This window comes from Phodopus roborovskii, unplaced genomic scaffold (genome assembly GCF_943737965.1).
Source record: "Phodopus roborovskii unplaced genomic scaffold, PHOROB, whole genome shotgun sequence".
NCBI classification, from domain to species: Eukaryota; Metazoa; Chordata; class Mammalia; order Rodentia; family Cricetidae; genus Phodopus; species Phodopus roborovskii.
The window spans coordinates 56,638,643-56,657,981 of NW_026126433.1; the positions used below are offsets into that span (position 1 = coordinate 56,638,643).

General features: G+C 38.2%; 1 protein-coding gene across 1 annotated transcript in view; it reads left to right on the forward strand.

Annotated features, from left to right (window-relative positions):
• The window catches only part of Ush2a (usherin), a 213,811-nt gene that overhangs the window by 82,961 nt on the left and 111,511 nt on the right, over window positions 1-19,339 (forward strand). Inside the window, 1 exon segment of the mRNA XM_051185778.1 lies at window positions 1,423-1,555. Within this exon segment, the coding sequence (XP_051041735.1) occupies window positions 1,423-1,555 (133 nt within the window).

A 19,339-nucleotide genomic window follows, 5' to 3' on the forward strand; every position in this document is an offset into this window, starting at 1 on the left:
GGGGGAGGTTTGGGGGAGGAAATGAGGTGGGCTTGATCAAAATATATTATATGCATGTATGAAATTCTTTAAAACTAGGAAATAAATAAATAGATAATGCATATATACACATTGACTTACAAACAGATTTAGACCCATGTCAGGCTCACAGCAATGTGAGCCAGATAATGACATTGTCTGCATGCTCTGGTCTCACACCTACAATGTACATTGCACTTTTGACTGTTGAAGTCCTATACCAGAGCAGTGCATCAACATATTTTATCAATGAACCTACAGTGATCCTAATTCTAATTTCACTATCTTTCAAACTCCATACTATAGCCTACAGCAGCATTACCAAGGTTGTACCTTATGAAAGTGTTAACATCAGCCTTTTGATTGCATAATAGTGTGTCCATCTTCTTCCTTCCTCTTTCAGCTCATCCCTTATCTTTCCACAGGTGCTGGTTTAATAGTTTGAATGCCTTTTACAGTCACAAACACTTCAACAGAAGGACTATTTGTAGACATTATAGTTGGTGGCCAAACAGCTGCCTATTCTGAAATAGTATGTAATTATCAAAGATTGTGTACACCCACAGCCTATGAAGTTATTGGCTACAAACAGTGACTGATTGGTGACTCAGATATCATATGATACAGTACGCCCCTTTTTATATGCTGTAAACCTAGAGGTCATGAAATTGTAACCAGTGGGCCATATCTGGCTGGTCACCTGGCTTTGTGATTAATGTTAAACTGGCACCCAATCAGGCTTATTTGTTTATGTACTATCAAAGGTTACTTTGCTAGTGCTGCATTGCAGCTGATGGCATGTAAAGAACTATTTAGCTCCCCACACCAAATTCCTTAACTTGCATTATTCTCCAGGTCTGTATTGGAAAAGTCAGTTCTCCTGTCCTGTTAGGTTGTTTGACCAGGTTAGAATGTGACTGGCAAATTTTTGTGTTACTTTATTATAGGAAAGTGTGTTTAAAAATTATCAGCTGGATTCCAGGACCTAAAGAAATGAGGCAAGCACTTTGTACTAGAAACTTGAGCAATACTCACATGTACATTTTTGGTGTATATGGGTTTGAATATCTCTCCTCTTATGCATTAATTTAGTTTCAAGTGTGGACATAATTGCATTAGCATTTAAAACATATTCCAGGTTACTCATGGGGTATGCATAGTGTGATCCCATAAGTACCCTGGAATACATCATCACAGCATGAAAATTTCACTGTGTAGATTCATATCTGGATGTATAACATGCAGAGATATTGTTTTGCTATTAAAATAGATTACTTCCAATATTCCCACAAGAAGGGAGTTGAGAAGGAGTAAAGTGACTTGAAAGAAAGACAGAAGGCTTCTGGCATGCTGTTAGTACCAAGTAGAAGTTCCCATGCTTGATGATGCTGATAACTTTTACAGGTGCATCAGACAGAAATCAGCTTCTTCGTGGATGGCTTGGATGAGAACAATACAGCGCTTGATACAAGGACTCCACGTAGTTCAATTACAGACTCTGCCTCCAGCACTATACAAATATGACACAGTTTAAATGGTAAGACTTTTGTCTTTAAAATTTTTGTTTAGTTTTGGCCAATTGCAGGTCCTGGTTTTAAAAAAGCAAAGATGTCTTAATAATATATTTAGATACAATCATTTCTCAGGGATGCTGTATTAAGTTTCCACCAGAGCATGGTCATTTATGGGAATGGGAATTTAATCTCACTTTCTTTGATGCCAGCTGTCTGGGTTCAGGGACCAGCACCAGGGCTCCTTCTCGAGGGGACAACATTCCACACCCTTGTCCTTCCTGTAGCTGCCAAACCTACCTAGTCCCTGCTTGCCACTGCACAGTTCTACTTTGCCTTTACCTGGTCTCCTCTATAGTTTTCCTTTATTCCTTATAAGTATAGTTGTCATCAGATTTAAAATCCATCTTATTCAGGGTTAAGTTCTACTTCAAGATCCTTCATTCCACCCACAAAGATCTTTCTCCTAAGATGGCCACAGTTATAGACTCCACATGAATACAGATATTGAGGAAAACTTTAAAAAAGAAAAATATCTCTATTCTAATCTCTTTGCAAAACAAGATCTGGCTGTATAGCTCAGTCAGTCAGTCATCCACCTACCACAAGGTATAAGGACCTGAGCTTAGATACCCAACACCCACATTTAAATAAATAAATAAATAAATAAATAAATAAATAAATAAATAAATCTATACATGGTGTCCTGAGTCTGAATTTCCAATCCAGAATAACAGGTAAGTGCAGCTTACTGGGCAGCCAGTCTGGCCGACTCAGTGGGCTCCAGGATCTTAAGAGAATTGTCTTGAAATACCCAACACCATTGCCTTCAAAACATCTGAACTTCAAATTGGAGAATTATGTAATTCATGCTTATTATGAGAAAACCCAAATGACAGGGAATTCTGTAAACTAGAAAGTATGTTACACATTTCCATCTCCTCAGAGACATAACTGAACTTTTCATACTCTCTTAGATTTTTTTTTAATCCATACAGTGAGGTTTGTGGTTACAAATATAATTCTTTCCCAAGGGAAATTCTAATACATATGCGTTCACTAAGTCCTCTCAAAATAGATCCACATTTAGTGTCAACGTCCTGCCCTGTTTCACCATGCTTCTTCAATTATGGGGGTCTATGTTGCATGCTATTGTGTAGCTGTAACACCCTTCTTACACAAGAGCCTATAATAAATTTTAATTTCTAATGTTTCCAAATTATCAGGAAGTTATTTGAAGGAAAATTATATATATATATATATATATATATATATATATATATATATATATATCCAGATTTCCCTCTGGCATGTGTGTATGAATTCATATACATATATTACACATGCATGCATATATTTAAATAATTATCTGAACATATAATTCCTTGATAATCTGTACTCTGGTGCTAATCTGCCTAGAGGAAAACTGGATCTCATCACTTACTGAGCAGGTAAAGCTACTAATACCTCTAGACCAAACCAATTTTAAGATGATGGTTCAATGAAGCAATGCAATATTCAGTATTAGTATTACTGATTCTCAAGTATCTTGCATGTAGTAGATACCTAGTACTAGTAATTGTCAAATGAGCAAATGCAATTCAAAGCACCATATGTAGCATATACTGAATTATGTTGGTAAGTAGAGCTATTGTTAAGGTTGCTACAATTACTTCTTCAGATAAATCCATGGTAGTTGAAGGGCTGTATTAAAGTATATGGCTGTTTTATATTTTAATGCATAGCATAAAGGTTGCTCTAATGCATAACAATAGAAAGTTGTGAAAATTTACGACCTTACTGAAAAGGTAGTGTTGCTATAAACACCTGTGCATGTGTGTTTGTGGTGTGTGTGTGTGTGTGTGTGTGTGTGTGTGTGTGTGTGTGTATGTTTCATGCTACTAAGGATTCTAAGTTAAAAACACTGTTGGGTGTTGGTGTAAGGTAAGTCAGACTTTGCTGAGATTGTCTTGCTTTTTATCCATTCCTTGATTGCTTTAATTTCATTTGTGGATTCCCTATGTATGTTATGTATCCATACTTATACCATGTGATTCCTATTTATTTGTGAAATTCATTAATATGCCCAAGAATATTATGCTAAATGTTTTCTCCATTTTTCTTAGATAGCTTGATAACTTGTTTTAAATGTGGAAATATTCCTTGAATTTTTTTATTCATGTCAAAAATGCATAAAGATAGAATATAAGCATTAGGGGTATAACTTGATGATTCGTTTTTTTTAAGTTTTTTTTTTATTGTTTAAAATATGTGTGAGGTGGGTATGTGCACTTGAGTATAGGTGCTCACAGAGGCCAAAAGAGAACATCAGATCCCTAGAAGCTGGAGTTAATGGGTGTTTATAGGCAGTAGAATAAGGGAATTGAACTCAGGTCCCCTGGAAGAGCCACAAAAGTACTCTAAATTAATGAATCATGCCTCTAGCCCCTACTTAGTGACTTTCAATAGTTGTATGCACCTCTGTAACTCTCATGTGAAAATGTAGATAGAGTATTTCCACTGTCACAAAGATCTTTCCTTGGTAAATAACACTATGTTTTTGTGCTCTGTGTGGATGCCTGTACAGAACAGTTCATGAAAGACCCCTACCACTATTGACACCTGTTGTCTGTTTCTGAAGAATTATGCAGATATGCAGTGAGTGCTCTTAATTTTCTGGCACTCAAATTGTCCGTGTCAGATTTAGTAGTATGTGTATATTAGCATCAATAGCTTCAGAAAACAATTCTAAATAGCTTTCCCAAGAGAATATTGCAATTAGTAACACCAAGTATTGTGACACAACACCCTCACCAACATCATTGCCCGGATACTGCCAAATGGCCTGTGGGTGTTTTCTGATGATTAATGACACTGAGAGCTTCTCATGTACCTGTTTGCCATGTAAATATGCTTTCCTATGAAGTACCTACTCAGGATGGATTTTGAAGGCCAATTTTGGATTGGATGATTTGCCTTTTTTCTTATTAACTTGTAGAAATTCTTTACAATTTTGAATGTTAGTCTTTGCTGGATACATGACTGTCAGGCAGTATCTGCCAAGATGTAGCATACAGTTTCATTATCTTCAACCATAACCTTTGACAAACAGTACCACCCCATTTTAGTAAAACCTAATTAATAGATCATGGCTTCATATTTGACATGTGTGTATTTTATTAATGTATATTGACATGCTTTAATGCCATCAAGAATATATTCTCCTAATTTTATTTTGGGAGCATCATTACTCTACATTTTTAACTTGTGTCTGTGTTCTGTCTAGGATAAATATATGGATGCAATGTGGTAAAATGGACAAGCCTCATCTTGTCCCACCTTATAACAATTAAAGCAGAATTATTTTTAGCCATTTGGTCATCTCTACATTCTACAATAGCCCCTTCATAATAAGCAAAAATACTGCCTGTGTTAAGATAGATTGGCTTCTGAATTCTGTCATCTGTTCCCATGACCCATGTATACCTGGATCAAATGTATATTCTGTCATTATGGCTTGAATATTTATATCTCTCTAGGTAAGTTTCTCAATTATCTTTTACTTTCATAACTGTATTGCCATTCATTTGAACATCAACAGTTGCTTTTCAGTTTTTGCTTAAACTTCACTGGAATCAAAATTACTAATTTTGGGGCTGAAGATCTCTCTCATGCTTAAGAGTGCTTACTGCTCTCTTAGGGGTGTGGATTTGATCTCAGCACCCAAAATAGGTGACTCAAAACCACCTGTATCTACAGCTCCAGGAGATCATACAGCCTCCTCTGCCTGCAGGCACCCACACATGTGTAACTAACACCCCCCACACATGACTTACACACACACACACATAAACACACACACACACACACACATACGCACACGACTTCCACAAACATGGCTTGCACACACACACACACACACACACACAAATGACTTACACAGACACACACACATATACACACACGCACACACGGGACTTCCACATACATGGCTAACACCACACATACACACGGCTTACACCCACACATGTGACTTACACCCATGTTTATTAGGAGTTATTTTTAGTTGGCATTTTAAAAAGAAAAGCTTTAGGTTTCTAGAAAACGCAAGCTGGACACATAGGGTTCACGTTTATTCGCTGTGTCCCTTATTAAAATGCCAGTTACCATCACCACTGCACTGTTTTTGCTTTGTAAAATTTTTGTATCCTTTTGTGGTTCTATTCTAAATAATTAAAAAATAATGACTAAATTTCTGAGGTTTTATGTTCAACAAACAAGAATGAGTCCAAAACAGTTACATTCCTTTGATCAAAAATTTAGTCTTATATATTTTAATATTATAAACTTATATTATAATTATATTGTTTATTATATACTGAAAGTGTGTTAAGTGACAACCAGGGTTCGGTGTCGCAGGGCAAGACATAATCCAGGCATTAAGACAGGAACTGAATTTTAGGCTAGCCTGGGATATGATATGAGGCAGAGAAACCTTCCCTGATCTGCCCCTGACATATTCAATAATTTCAATTATTAGCATCTTTGAATATGCATTTTCTCCCTGTGAAACAATGGGTTGGGTCAATCAAAATGATTATTATAGAAAATTAAAAAAACATAAATATAAACCTATCACTTTACCTTTTAAAAAAATAATCCAATAAGTCTAATCAGTGCTGACTGTTTGTAAAGGAAAGAGTTCACCCACAGGAGTATGAGAAACCTACTGGTGGCCTCCCTCAACCCAAAGAAATGTGACTCCTCAAGCTCTCAGCAGCTTCAACTGCCACTGAGCCCTCAGATATGGGTTGGGTATCATGAAACTCTCTCTTGTCCACTGGAAATGTTAACGCTCATTGCTCTTTCAGACGTCTTCTGTGGGTGACTGCATCCTCTGTGTTCATATAGGTAGTAGACCTGTAGTGTCTAGTCAGCTTTCAGAGCAACCCTGGCCCCCATTGCCTGCCTCTTACATTCTTCCTGTCTTCTCTTCCAAGATGTTATGTAAGCACTTAGGGATGAAGTGCTTATAACAGATGGTCTATCAATGAGCACTCATAATGGCTCATTCTTAACCTTTAGAACAGTTAGGAGTCACTGCATTAACCACTACTTCCTGGAAGCTTCTCTAACCAAGATTGAAAGCAGCCCCAATCTATTATAGAAACAAATACATTTACAAGGAACTTTGGTATCAAAAATGGGTTAGCAAGACAATGTCAATAGGTTCTCTACCAGACAGAACTATGGCATCCTTAGCCATGAGTCTTATAAGACCAGGCATGAATTTCCTCCTGTGGCGCGCTCACATCTAATCAAAAGAGCAGTTGGTTACCCCAATGAAGTTAGGAGGGAGATGTGAGATGTGTTGGGTAGAGTAGAGGAGAGCTAAAGGGAGGGGCTGGACAGTGGCGATGACTACAATACATTATATACATATATAAAACAGTATCACTTCAGTTTGTATGTGCACTCACACATCAGAGTAAACAAATGAAAAGGTAAATTCAGTAGTTCGTGTTTTTAGAAACTTTGTTTCAATAATTACCATGTTAAATTAAGTTCAGTCTTCTACAAATCAAAAGTTTTAATAACACATTTTAGTCTTGTGAACCTTATTTAGGTATTTAACCCTCACCAGCATGTCTAAAAGTCTTTCCTAGCAATAAGTGTTTCTAGGAGTGTTTGTTAGCACTATAAATTTGTCTACTTTGCACTGCGGGGCTAAAATGACTTGACTCTGTTCCATTTCAGTGAGCTAAATGCTGAATTGACGTTTCAAAAGTCATTTTAATCTGAAAATGATGTTTATTTTTAGACTCTGTGAAAAGGACTTTTCACCTATGAGTATAACACAAGAAAGGGAAAATAGTTTTTCACACAAGCATCTATTTTTCATTACTTTTTATACTCATATTATGGGTATTTAGGAGCTGGGAGAAGGGAAAGATGTTTTTAATTTCTAGCCTTACTCCATCAGCCTACAGGTATGGCAGTGCCTACTGTATCTCTTCTCTAATTAGAGATGGCATGTAGACTGGCTCATTACTTCTGCCTAATGAGCCCGGCTCCCTGCCACCTCTCTAATCAGAAAAGAGATAGGTACAGAATGTTCCTATGGACTTTCTATAAATCATTTTATTTCTCTTCCCTCTACCATTTTTTTAATCAAAAAATCGAGTCACTGTCCATGATAGTTGTGTCCATATCCAAGATGGCTTTGTTCTGAAGGGAAGCTGTGCAAGATATCTCCACCAGCTAAATTAGAGGTGCTGTCACCTGTCACACAGCACCAGACTGGCTGCCTCTGCTTTCTATGGACTGCCACTGACACAGGCCTGTCCAATGGGGCCTATAGCATCTTCAGTGGGATCTATAATGTGTTCAGTAGAGCCTATAGCATGTCCAGTGTGACCTATAGAGTGTTCAGTGTGGCCCATAGCATGTCCAGTGGGGCCTATAGTGTGTCAAGTGGGGCCTATAGCATGTCAAGAAGTGTCCTTTTGTTCCCTGGCCCTGGCTGTAATGACTTTTCATGTAAGTATTGACTGCCCTAGACATTCTGGAGGCATCTGTATTTGTCATCAATTGTTCCAGGGCCACATTTAGAAAATTAATAAATAAAAGGAATGCTTTTTATTGGACTTGGCCCTGTGCATATTAATGTGGTAACTTGATTTGATCAAGCCACCTTTTAAATATGAAAATAGACACCATACACCATCTATATTGTACAAGTTACTTCTCTCTTGCTGGGATAAAACACCATGACCAAAGCAAGTTATAGAAGAGAGTTTATTTATGCTCACATTTCCAGAGAATTTGAGTCTGTTATGACAAGGTGAAGGAAGGCATGGCAGCAGGAGCAGGAAGGCAAGGGTTCCCATCCAAACTGCAAGCATGATACAGAGAGAACACTCCCAAGTCTTGCCTGCAGTGACACACTTCCTCTAAACAAACACATACCTCCTAAGCCTCCCCACACAGTACCACCAACTGGAGACCAAGTATTCAAATGCTGTAAACTCTGGGGACATGTTCACTCAAACCACCACACATGCCAATCAATGTCTATGTGTTTCTTTCCAAGGATATTTTCTTTCCATTATAGATTTTGCCTTACATTTCAAGCAGGTCTCTAGCCTTAGAGAGTCAGAGTTGCAAACATGTACTTACAAGGAGTGACTGGTGGTGGTGTCTTCTATCATAACAGTTCTCTAAATATTTGATTCACAGTTACAGAGTTATGCGAATCACAGTGTTTTAGAGCTATTACAGAAGTGATTTATGAACAGATTTGTAGTTTCCTATTGATATGAGGACTATCTCACTATGTATTTAAGTGGATGATTCTTTCTTCAGAAGATGATCACTAAGGTATCCAGGATCATTGGTTGTGTTTTTAAAAAGTAAATGGCAGGGAAGAAAAGACTGAGAGCCGAAGGCTAAATCCAGATGCTTTCACATCTGTATCCAATGCTTTATTGTTTTTGAACTCATCTGAATGTTCTGGACTCGAGATGGAGTGCAACTTAGCCTTTTCATACTTTTATGATTTTTACCCTTGGCTAAGATAGGAAATACCATTTCTTTTAGTTCAATGTTTATGCAAATTTTGAGTATGCTTTGAGAATTACCTAAAAAGAAAGTAAAAGGAAAAGTATATGAATTCATGAGTGAATGAGACAGGTTAATAATGGTGTGGGAAAAAATATACATAGGAATATTAGAAAGCTCAGTTGATAAACTGTTCGCTGTGCAAGCCAGATGCCTGGGTTGATGTCCAGAATTAAAATTAAAGAGGTCAAGCAGTGCATGGGCACTTTTAACTCCAGTGTTGATAAGAGACACAGACAGACAGGATTGCCCTAGCCTATTAGCAAGCTCTAGGTTGGAGAGAGACCCAAACCAAATAAACAAAAGGCCCAAGATGGTCAGAGATTGAGGAATGACCTTGGGCCATTCCCCAGCATCCAAATGAATGTCCTTACATGAACAAACAAGCATGCATGTACTCAAACATACAAAAATAAAAACTATGTAGACATGTATGAGATCCAAGTTAAATACAAAATTGTTTGCATTTTGTTGCACGATAGTTCTTTAACTGAACTTTCAGAACAAATAGTCAGCTACAAAATATGAGATACGAAGTGTATGACTCAGAGCCATGTCATGTAAAAACTACTGATTAAGATTCAATGGAAAATATGTAATCGTGAGCTAGTAGAGTAAGTAAAGGCAAATATTTTATAATCTTGTAATTTGAGACCCACTGGCATGCTTATATGTCAACAAACATGAAAGTACTGGGATATCTGACTAATTAACTTGGAATTTAAAATTTATTCAATGTTTATCATTTTATTGTTTGGCAAAGTATGAAAAAATATGAGATTAAACTATTGTGAGAAAGAGTAGGGTAACCTGGCAAACTACCAAAGATTAAACCGTGGATTACTTCATCAAAAAAGTATTGTTTGGGGGCATTGAGAACTTAATTAGACAATGGCTTGAATCTGTTCTCAAAAATTTTCACTGTAGAGTTCAAGGAGCAGAGTTGGAATAGCTATAGCTTTCAAAAGGAAGCTAAGTAAACAAGCACAACCCATCCTATAATGGAGAAGTAAGCAACACTTCAAGGAAAGAATACATCCTGAGTATCGTCATGCAAGGGCTGTGTATTTTGTCCCTTGAGAGAGGCAGGAGTGTGTGGAGTAACCTCCACTCTACATGTCACAAAACACAGATATTTAAATATCTAGATAGTCGTTTGCCAAAGCGAATTCAAGAACGCTAACACTGCTCCTCCTCTCTGAGTAGAATTTAAGTGACCAACACTCCCATCGCTTAACATTGCTGGTGACCATTACTGTCAGGAAACTATGATACACATATGTAAAGTATTTTAAAACTTTACATGAGGTATGTAAACATTTACATACATGAGGTATGTAAACATTAATAGAGTGTAGTCTGTAAATGTAGTTGGATTTTGGCTCTTAGAGACGTGATTTTCAAGGTATAGAATGTGGTGCTGGGACTCTTACATGTTGACATTTCATGCAGGGCATGTGGTATTTGTAAAAACAGTGCTTTTCCAGACATTTAAACCTTTGTATAAAAAATTATGATTTCCCAAATAATTGATTATGAGGTGTGAGTCTTAGAATCAGACAGATTGGGGGTTGACCCCTGATCCACCTCTCAAACGCACTGAGAAGGAGGAGGTTGAGCACTATCCTAGAGTTAGGGGTTTCTCAGCTGCAGGGCAAGTTTGAGCCAAAAAGCAGAAGGTAAGGGAAAATGAAGGAGAGAGAGAGAGATGGATAGAAAATGCATAAAGGGGAGAGACAGTGAGACAGACAGACAGACAAACAGAAGCAACAGAGAGTGACTATAATGGATAAGATGCTAAAAAAAAGGAATTCTAAAGGATGACTTTTATAAAGACTGATAAATTCCAAGAAAACAGAAAAAACAACCAAATAGAGCTAAGAAAATAGATTGATGAACAAGATCAATGATGAGAGAGAGTCTGAAGAAAAACACAGTAACCATTGATATTTAGTCAGTAAAAATCTGACAAACCCTGGGTAAGAAGACTTAGATCAGGTTTTGGGCTTGAAGATAAGGTTGATGATCTGGAGTGCTTGGAAGAGTTAGGGAGCAACAGATGTGCAAGGGTGGGGGATATGTTCAAAATACCTCATAGCAGATTCTCAAAGAAATAACAAACAAACAAAAAAAAAACCTTATCAGTCTCCAATTCAAAGTATGCCATATGTAGTTCACATATTTTTCTTTTCGTTTCGTGTGTGTGTGTGTGTGTGTGTGTGTGTGTGTGTGTGTGTGTGTGTGTGTGATACATGTGTTGGATGAGATGATGAGATTTATCCTTGGATTAATGTTAGGTATAAAATCAAAAACTCCAGAAATGACCATAGTAAATTTCAAATTCTCTCTCCTCTCTCTCTCTTTCTCTCTCTCTCATACACACATCTCTATCTCTATTTCTATCATTTATCTCTATCATCTATCTCTATCACCTATCTATATCTACATCTACATCTATATCTATATCATCTGTATATGCCCATGTATGTATATACAGAGAGATAAAATTGAAAATAAAATGCATATGTAATTGGAGAAAAAGGACTAACTACATACCCAAACTTGTAAGTCTACTGATACTACGAGTAACTTATGAAAATCTGCTCACACAGATGCTCATGTGTGAAGCCATGCATGTCTACCTGTATATGTGTCATGATAGGAGGAATAAACCTTAGTTATGATTCCTCAACTGCTTTGATCCTGTAGTTTTGAGATAGGAACCTGGGGCTAATGGATTGGGTTGTGCTGCTGACTACCAAATGCAAGAGAGCTATCTCCCTCTGTCTCCCAAGCACAGCACTATACCTAGTGGTTTGTTTGTTTGTTTGGGTTGTTATTTTGTTGGGTTTTGGATTTTCAAGACATGGTTTCTCTGTGTAGTCCTTACTGTCTTGGAACTTTCTCTGTGAACCAGGCTGGGCCTTGAACTCACAGAGATCCACCTTCCTCTGCCTCCTGAGTGCTGGAATTAAAGGCATGTGCCACCACAGCCTGGTTCCCTGATCTTAGTTGTGTATGGTCATGGGAATCAAACTGTGGCCCTCACATTTGTGAGTTGAGGGCTTTGTAGACTGAGCCTTGTTCACAGCTCCTAGACTTGTTTTCAGTGAGCTTCCCTAAGGCGCCTCTCTAGTTATCAGAACAAGAGGATATAGGGACCTGATTTGCAGGGCAAAGGAAATATGGGACTTTAGGACTCCCAAATCATCAAGCTTTCACGTGACCTTCCAAGATGGCTCCCCTTCATGGTACTACACTTACACCTTTTATTTGAGTAACACGGAACTCTTTTCACATGCTAGCTTGCTGTGCAGCCCTGGGTCAGACTAAATCAGACCACCTTGTTGCAGCCTGACTGGTTTTCCTCAATTTTACTGACTGCATTTCCCTTCCCTTGCCCCTGCCCACCCCCTCACCCTGTGGGAAGGCTGAGCCACCCCTCATTCTTGACTAATGCATTTTTCCTGCATCCTTTTCTAAGAGCAGCATCTCTGGTTCTGTCTACATCTCAGTTCAGTTTTGTGATTTCCCAGTCATAACCAAGAAGTGCTTTTGTGTCTGAAAATTCCTGGCTACCTCTGCTCTGCCATCTTGCTCTCCCTGGGCCTGCTGCCCTTTATTTACCTATATCTTGCTTTAGAAACTCTTTCATATACTGGCATCGTGCATATCATATCAAGTATTGGTTTATTTTTCATGAAGTTGATTTCTGTGCTACGTGTGATATAGAGATTGAATTTTAAGTGATTATATTGGTACATATTTGTCCCTTTGATTTTTGTTGAATATCCATGAATTTCTTCCTGATTATAAAGTCACCTTGATCTGCCACTCTAGTTTTATGACTGTGTACTTCCTGTTTGTTTCAGAGGTCAAATTAATCAACTTCTTGTCAAAAAGTGGTGCGTACATTTGATTGTGTGTCAATGTTTCAGGGTGTGTTTTGTTCTGCTCTTTCTTCCCAGTCTTTAAACAATAATTATTAGGTATTTATCCCCAGATACACTCCATGATTCCATTTCTTGATAATTACCTAATGGTAATTTCATTAGAATTTAATTAAAATTATATAAGTATATGAAGGACTTATATTGCTATTATCTTGGATATCTACATACCTGATCATGATAGTACATGATTTTATTTGGATATCCTTTTTAAAGTATGTTTATTTTTTTATTTTACTCTATCCTCTCTCTCTCTCTCTCTCTCTCTCTCTCTCTCTCTCTCTGTGTGTGTGTGTGTGTGTGTGTGTGTGTGTGTGTGTGTGTTTGCATGTGTAGTGCCAATTGAATAAGAGTTGGATCTCCTGCATCTGCAATTACAGACTGTTGGGAGCAACCCAACATGAATGCTGAGGACAGATCTGGGCTCCCTGTAAAATCAGCCCATGCTCTTAACCTCTTAACCATTCCCCCATCCTCCTGCCCCATTTAGGTCTTCTTTGGTGTTCTTTGGTAAGTTTCTGCATAAAAGCTATCCATATGTTTTGTGTATCTACACTGGTCTTAAAGCCTTAACACTACAGTGCCTTTGTAAACAGTATCTTTTCTGGCACCATTCTTGATGGGTGTTTGTTTTGTTCTTTTTTGCATATGTAAAGATATGTTATGGACAATGATTCTATGGACTGGATCATGTCACTTCTACCCATTGTTGGGTCAATTTCATGTATAATTTGGTTTCATGTACTAAACCAACTTTTAGTCCTTAAAATATGTCCACATTTTCTCATGATGTATATTCAGCTTATCAGACAAATTTGGCATATTAGAATCTTTTTGGGACATTTTCAATTCTACAGAGCCTATAATTCCCTTTTCTGAATAGGGAAATAGAGCCACACTGGCTTCACAAATAAATTTGAAGAGTGTTTCTCTTAAATTGCTTGAAGTAAATTGCAGTGTTCAGTAGGATTTTCTAAGGAAGGCTTGAGTCTGAGGGTTTTCTTTGTGAGAATTTTAATTTTACACTTGTACCTTTCCTCCTACACCTACTCATATTCTCTGTCCCTGCTGACCTGGGTTTAATACTTGACATCTTTCTAGGAATTTGTCTATTTTATCAGGAGTATCTAGCTTCAGTCATAGATTTATTTATAGGCTTTAAAAATTCATATCTATTGTGTCAGTAGTAATATCTCATCTTTTATTTCTAACTTTCATAATTTGAATATTTTCCTTTGTTCAACTTGTCAAACTTAGGATATTTCAAGGACCCCTTAACAAATATCAAAGATTTAAAGCTCCCTGTGAACATAGCATTCTCTAGAGTATTTCTATGGTTCTGGTTTTTCTCACCATTAAAGCTGCCTGGACACTGCAAACTGAAGCCGTTGCTACTCACTATTTTAAACCAATAGCCTCTGAAAAGGAATCCCCTTACTAGGAGGACAAAGTGTCCATCCAGATCACAAAGTAGGGACTCTTTGGGTATTTCCAGGCTCGTTGAATTATGACAGTTTTCTGAGAAAGCTACGGAAGGCTCCAATCCTGTCTGATCCTTCCGGTGGCTCCCTAGATGCTGGTTTTAGATTGTAGACATTTTATTGCTACTTCCTACAAGGCTGTAAGTTCAGAGAAAAGAACGAATGTAGGGGAGATCAAATTGTGACAGAACTTAATATTTTTGCTGCAAGTATTCATATATTCAAAAACATAGCCTCCAAATGTCACTCAAAATCTGGTTTATTTTCCCAAATTCTGAAAGCACTGTTTTGGTAGTACAGTGTAAGTGCCGCTCTAGGGGCAGAGAGTATTTTCACTGTTACTCATCAGTGTTCTATTGTTGTGAAGAAACACAATGATCATGGCAACTCTTATAAGAGAAAGCAGGTCATCAGAGCTGGCTTATAGGGTACAGAGGTTTAGTCATTGTCATCATGGAGAGAAACATGGCAGCACTCAGGCAGACATGGTGCTGGAGAAGTAGCTGAGAGTTCTACATATGAATCTGTAGGCAGCAACACAAGAGAGAGCCTTTCATGGGCTTTTGAAACCTCAAAGCCTACTCCACAGAGATACACTTTCTCCAACAAGACCACACCTCCTAATCCTTCTCAAGTAGTGCCACTCCATGATGATAAAGCATTCACATATATGAACCTATGGGGTGTATCCTTATTCAATCCACCACATTCTGCCATGCCAGGTGACATCTTGGTACTTTTTCATCCATGTCATGATTTTTACTCATAACCACTGTCATATTAGACTGATAAATAGTATCACATGTTTTATTTGCCATTAAAATGGAGTAAGCATTTCCAAATGGCATAGATGGATGTTTGAAAAGATAAACTTTTATATATTGAACTGGTATGCTAACTTTTATACTAGATTTAGTAGCTTTAGTGTATGTTCCCTGGGATTTTTCCAAAATAAGAAATTATGCTACCTAAGAAATAGAGGCGTTGTACTGTCTCTTTTAAGATTGGTGCTCTGTGCTCATTATTCATTGCAAATATCTTCATATGTGGATATGTGAGCATTTGCTTCCATATGCTTGTGTAGTGTTGCAGGTGACTAATATGCAGAGCCCCCTGGAGGACATCAGACACCTTGCCCTACCACTCCCCCCTTAAGGCAGGGTCTCTCCCTGAAGCTTGATCTAGGCCCACAGTCAGCAAGCCCATCTCTGCCCCTTCCAGTGCTGGGTTCCAGGTACTTGTAGCCACACATAGCATTGTTAGGTGGGTACAGACCCTCCAGTGCTGTGTCCACTGAGCCAGCTCCTCAGCCCTGAGGCTGCTTTCACCCTGACTTGTGTGATTATTTGCTCCAAGTTCTCACTCATAAGGCAGATCTCCAGCCTGTCTTCGTTTCCTCACCGAACAGCTCCGAGGTCTTTCTTGTGTGAGTCATATCTCTGCCCTTGATCCATTTATATAATTTCGACCTATCTTTCCCATATGGATGTTTTTTAGAGAGAGCTCTTTACGACATGTTTTCCCCTACAAATATCTGTTAAAAATTGGCAACTGGCAGAGGGATTATTAAAGTCTATTCCGGAGCGTGTGTCCTTGAAATCCTGCATGACCTCCCTCTTACAGTCGTAACTCCTCCTCTTAGGATGGCTAATGCATGTTCACTTTGGGCTTTTGCAAAACTTTCTCTAATTCTTTCACAAAATGCCCTACTATGAATTCTGAGGCAGTGGAGATGACTGTCCTATCACAGACTCCAAAGTGTAAAACTCAAATGATTTTTAAAGGTTATAAAACCCAGCCCTTTTATTTTATAGATGATAAAATGGATTTCATTGTCCCTCTGCAGCAGAGCTTGCCTTTAACTATTATTAAGATATAGGAAGTGGATTCTAATTTATCAACCTTGCTGGGAAGGCCTCTATTCCTAACACCCTCTCTGAGTGCCATCTTTTTTTCTCTTGGAGGACTATGGTAGCTCCCTCTGTCCTTGCCGCTACTGAACATGTTCCCCTGAGTTCTAAATCTCCACACTTTTGAATGAACCTGAGATCCTGTCATTCGTCCACTCCCAACCCTATGGAGGCCTCTCATTTCATTCAGAATAAAACTCAGATCCTTATAACATGCTATAAACCTTCCAACAATTCATAGCTCTAGCTTGCCAGCTGGTAACTAGTCTACTCAACCTTCTGAATGCCTCTCCCTCCCTGACTCGGAGACATAATGATCTGGCTCCTTGTAGTTCTTCTGACATGCTAAGCATATGCTTTAGGTGCCTTTTTCTCCTTAGGTTGCCCTCCTGGAACATCTTACTACTAGTTGTCCAGACCAATCAACCTCTCTCCCCACTAGGGCTGAATTCTTTATGAGGTCTCCTTTCAACATACCACCCCAATAATAATTACCCCTGCTCTCATTCCTACTCTAAATTTTCTATTATCAATAGCACTTATGTTTATATATGGTACATGTTTACCATATCTATGTATCTATTTTTAACACAAGCTCCATAAAAGAAAGTGTGTATTTTGAGTGGTGTAATCTCTGGTTGACTGATGCATCTTTGGCTGGTAATAAGAGTGACTGGTACACAATAGATTCCAATAAATATTTGTAGATGAATAATAATAGATTAAAGTAAACAGAATAAACCTGATATTCAAAATCCACAGTGAAGACTCTGACAAGATCCAAATTCTGAAATTGGTTTTGTATTTCAGTGATAGCACACCTTTCCAGTGTCACAAAGGTTTATTCACTGTATATGTTGCTGTGATAAAGCAACATGATCACAACTAATTCATAAGCAACTGCTTATGTTGACTTGTGCCTTCAGAGGGATAAGAGTCCATCACATCTGGGAGACATGGTTCCAGTGGAAGGAACAAGAAGCTGAGAGATCATATCTCAGCTGCAAACATGAAGCAAAGAGTAAGAACAGGACATGGGATCAGGCTGTAATGCCTCAAAGTCCAGCCCCAGTGACATACCTCCTCTAGCAACCTCCACCTCCTAAAGCTTCCATTATGTCCTCAAATAGTATCAAAGACTTGGGACCAAATATTCAAATATTTGGAGCCTATGGGGGACATTTTCCATTCAACCTACTACATCCGCTGTTTGTTCTGGTCTGGTTGCTTTATGTGAAACATTTCCCTCTTAACTCCTACATGAACATTGTACACAGAGATGTTGAGTCACATGGAAAACATGCTACATCGGTTGGTATCAGTTCTCTTTGCTAACTTGTATGATTTTGTAAATTTAATGTGGCTGAGTGAACAGTGTGGGGTGGCCTATACAATAGAAATGTATTTTCTTTGAGTTCTGGACCCTACAAGAACAATGGCAACTTTATACAGGACTCTGTTCGATTTGAAAACCAAGACCAAAGACTTCTTTGTCTTCCCATTGTGTTTGCTATGGTTTCAGCACTGCATTGTCTGTGTTTTGCTCACATGCTTTTGGCCCTGTGTGTCTGGACTGTTTCCTTACCTTGTCCCTCGGCATGGGCCTTCTTTAATGAGTGCCTCACTTGATCCCATCTGCAAAGGCACTCTGTGCAAGTAAAGTGGCATTCTCAAATGTGAGGTGTTACAACTTTGTTGGGACACATTGTGCCCAGAATAAAGCCTTTCCTGATGGACAAACAGGCTTTGGATATGAAACCTGTACTGTGGTAACATCAGTCAGCAAACTTCCCAGAGGAAGGAACACTGGGGACGTTTTCTGTGTGTCTAGAAAAGACTTCAGTAAATTTGATCATTATTTAAGATATCTTGTGTCTTCACTTCCATACAGCTTGATTGGCCCCAAAGACACAGTCAATCCTTGGACTTTTTTCATTCCCTTGGTTTATCATTTGTTCTTTGATTCACTTCCCTGTGATCCCAACCACACAGACCGATCTCTTCCCCCTCTTTGTGCAGGAGCCTTCACCTTATATTTCCTTTGTTTTGTTTGTAGTCTGAAAACAGTCAGTGCTAGGTATCACCAATCACTTGACACTTTAAGATATTGGGATGTGCAAATATTTTTTATATCACCCATCTTGCATAACTGTGCCAGTATACAATGACCATGAAAATACAACATGAAAGGGCATAATTTCCAGTCATCCTTCCTGCCTATTCCCATGGAAACCAATGCACATCTTCATCCTTCTCCTTGTTAACTTCAAAACCATCTCACTCACTTCTTGCATCCCTCTAATTTCCTTCATTATTGAGTATAATTGAATAATTTACCAGCTGACAGGAATACAACTATGAGTTGTGGATAGACCAATGAATATGAGCAAATAATACTTTATCTTACTGGGGAAGTGTATTTAATGCATTTTGTTTCATATGATAGATAGAGTAGTAAGTAGGTACCTGTAACAGAATGAAAGGAACACATCAAAGTGTTGCAGGAAATTTGTGGTATTGTGGTCTCAGAATATTTTCCAAAGTACATATTTCAAAGCTGAGACAAAAACTGGGTAAGGAAGGTATTCTTAAAATAAAGGCAATATCAAATATAAAGTCTTAGGATTGAGTATTAAAAAAGTTGAAGAGTATTCAAAATTTAATCCTTGGCATTGTAGTATGGAGTATGAAGGATATCCAAAGAAGAATCGTGGGGTGGGTACGGATAGGTAAAATGACAGATAGGAGATAAATCTAGCGTTGCTTGTTTTAGGTAGGCAGTGTGACCTCTTTCAAGGAAAATCAATACAATAAGATGTGACAGTCTCAGCTCACTTCTCTTCCCAGAC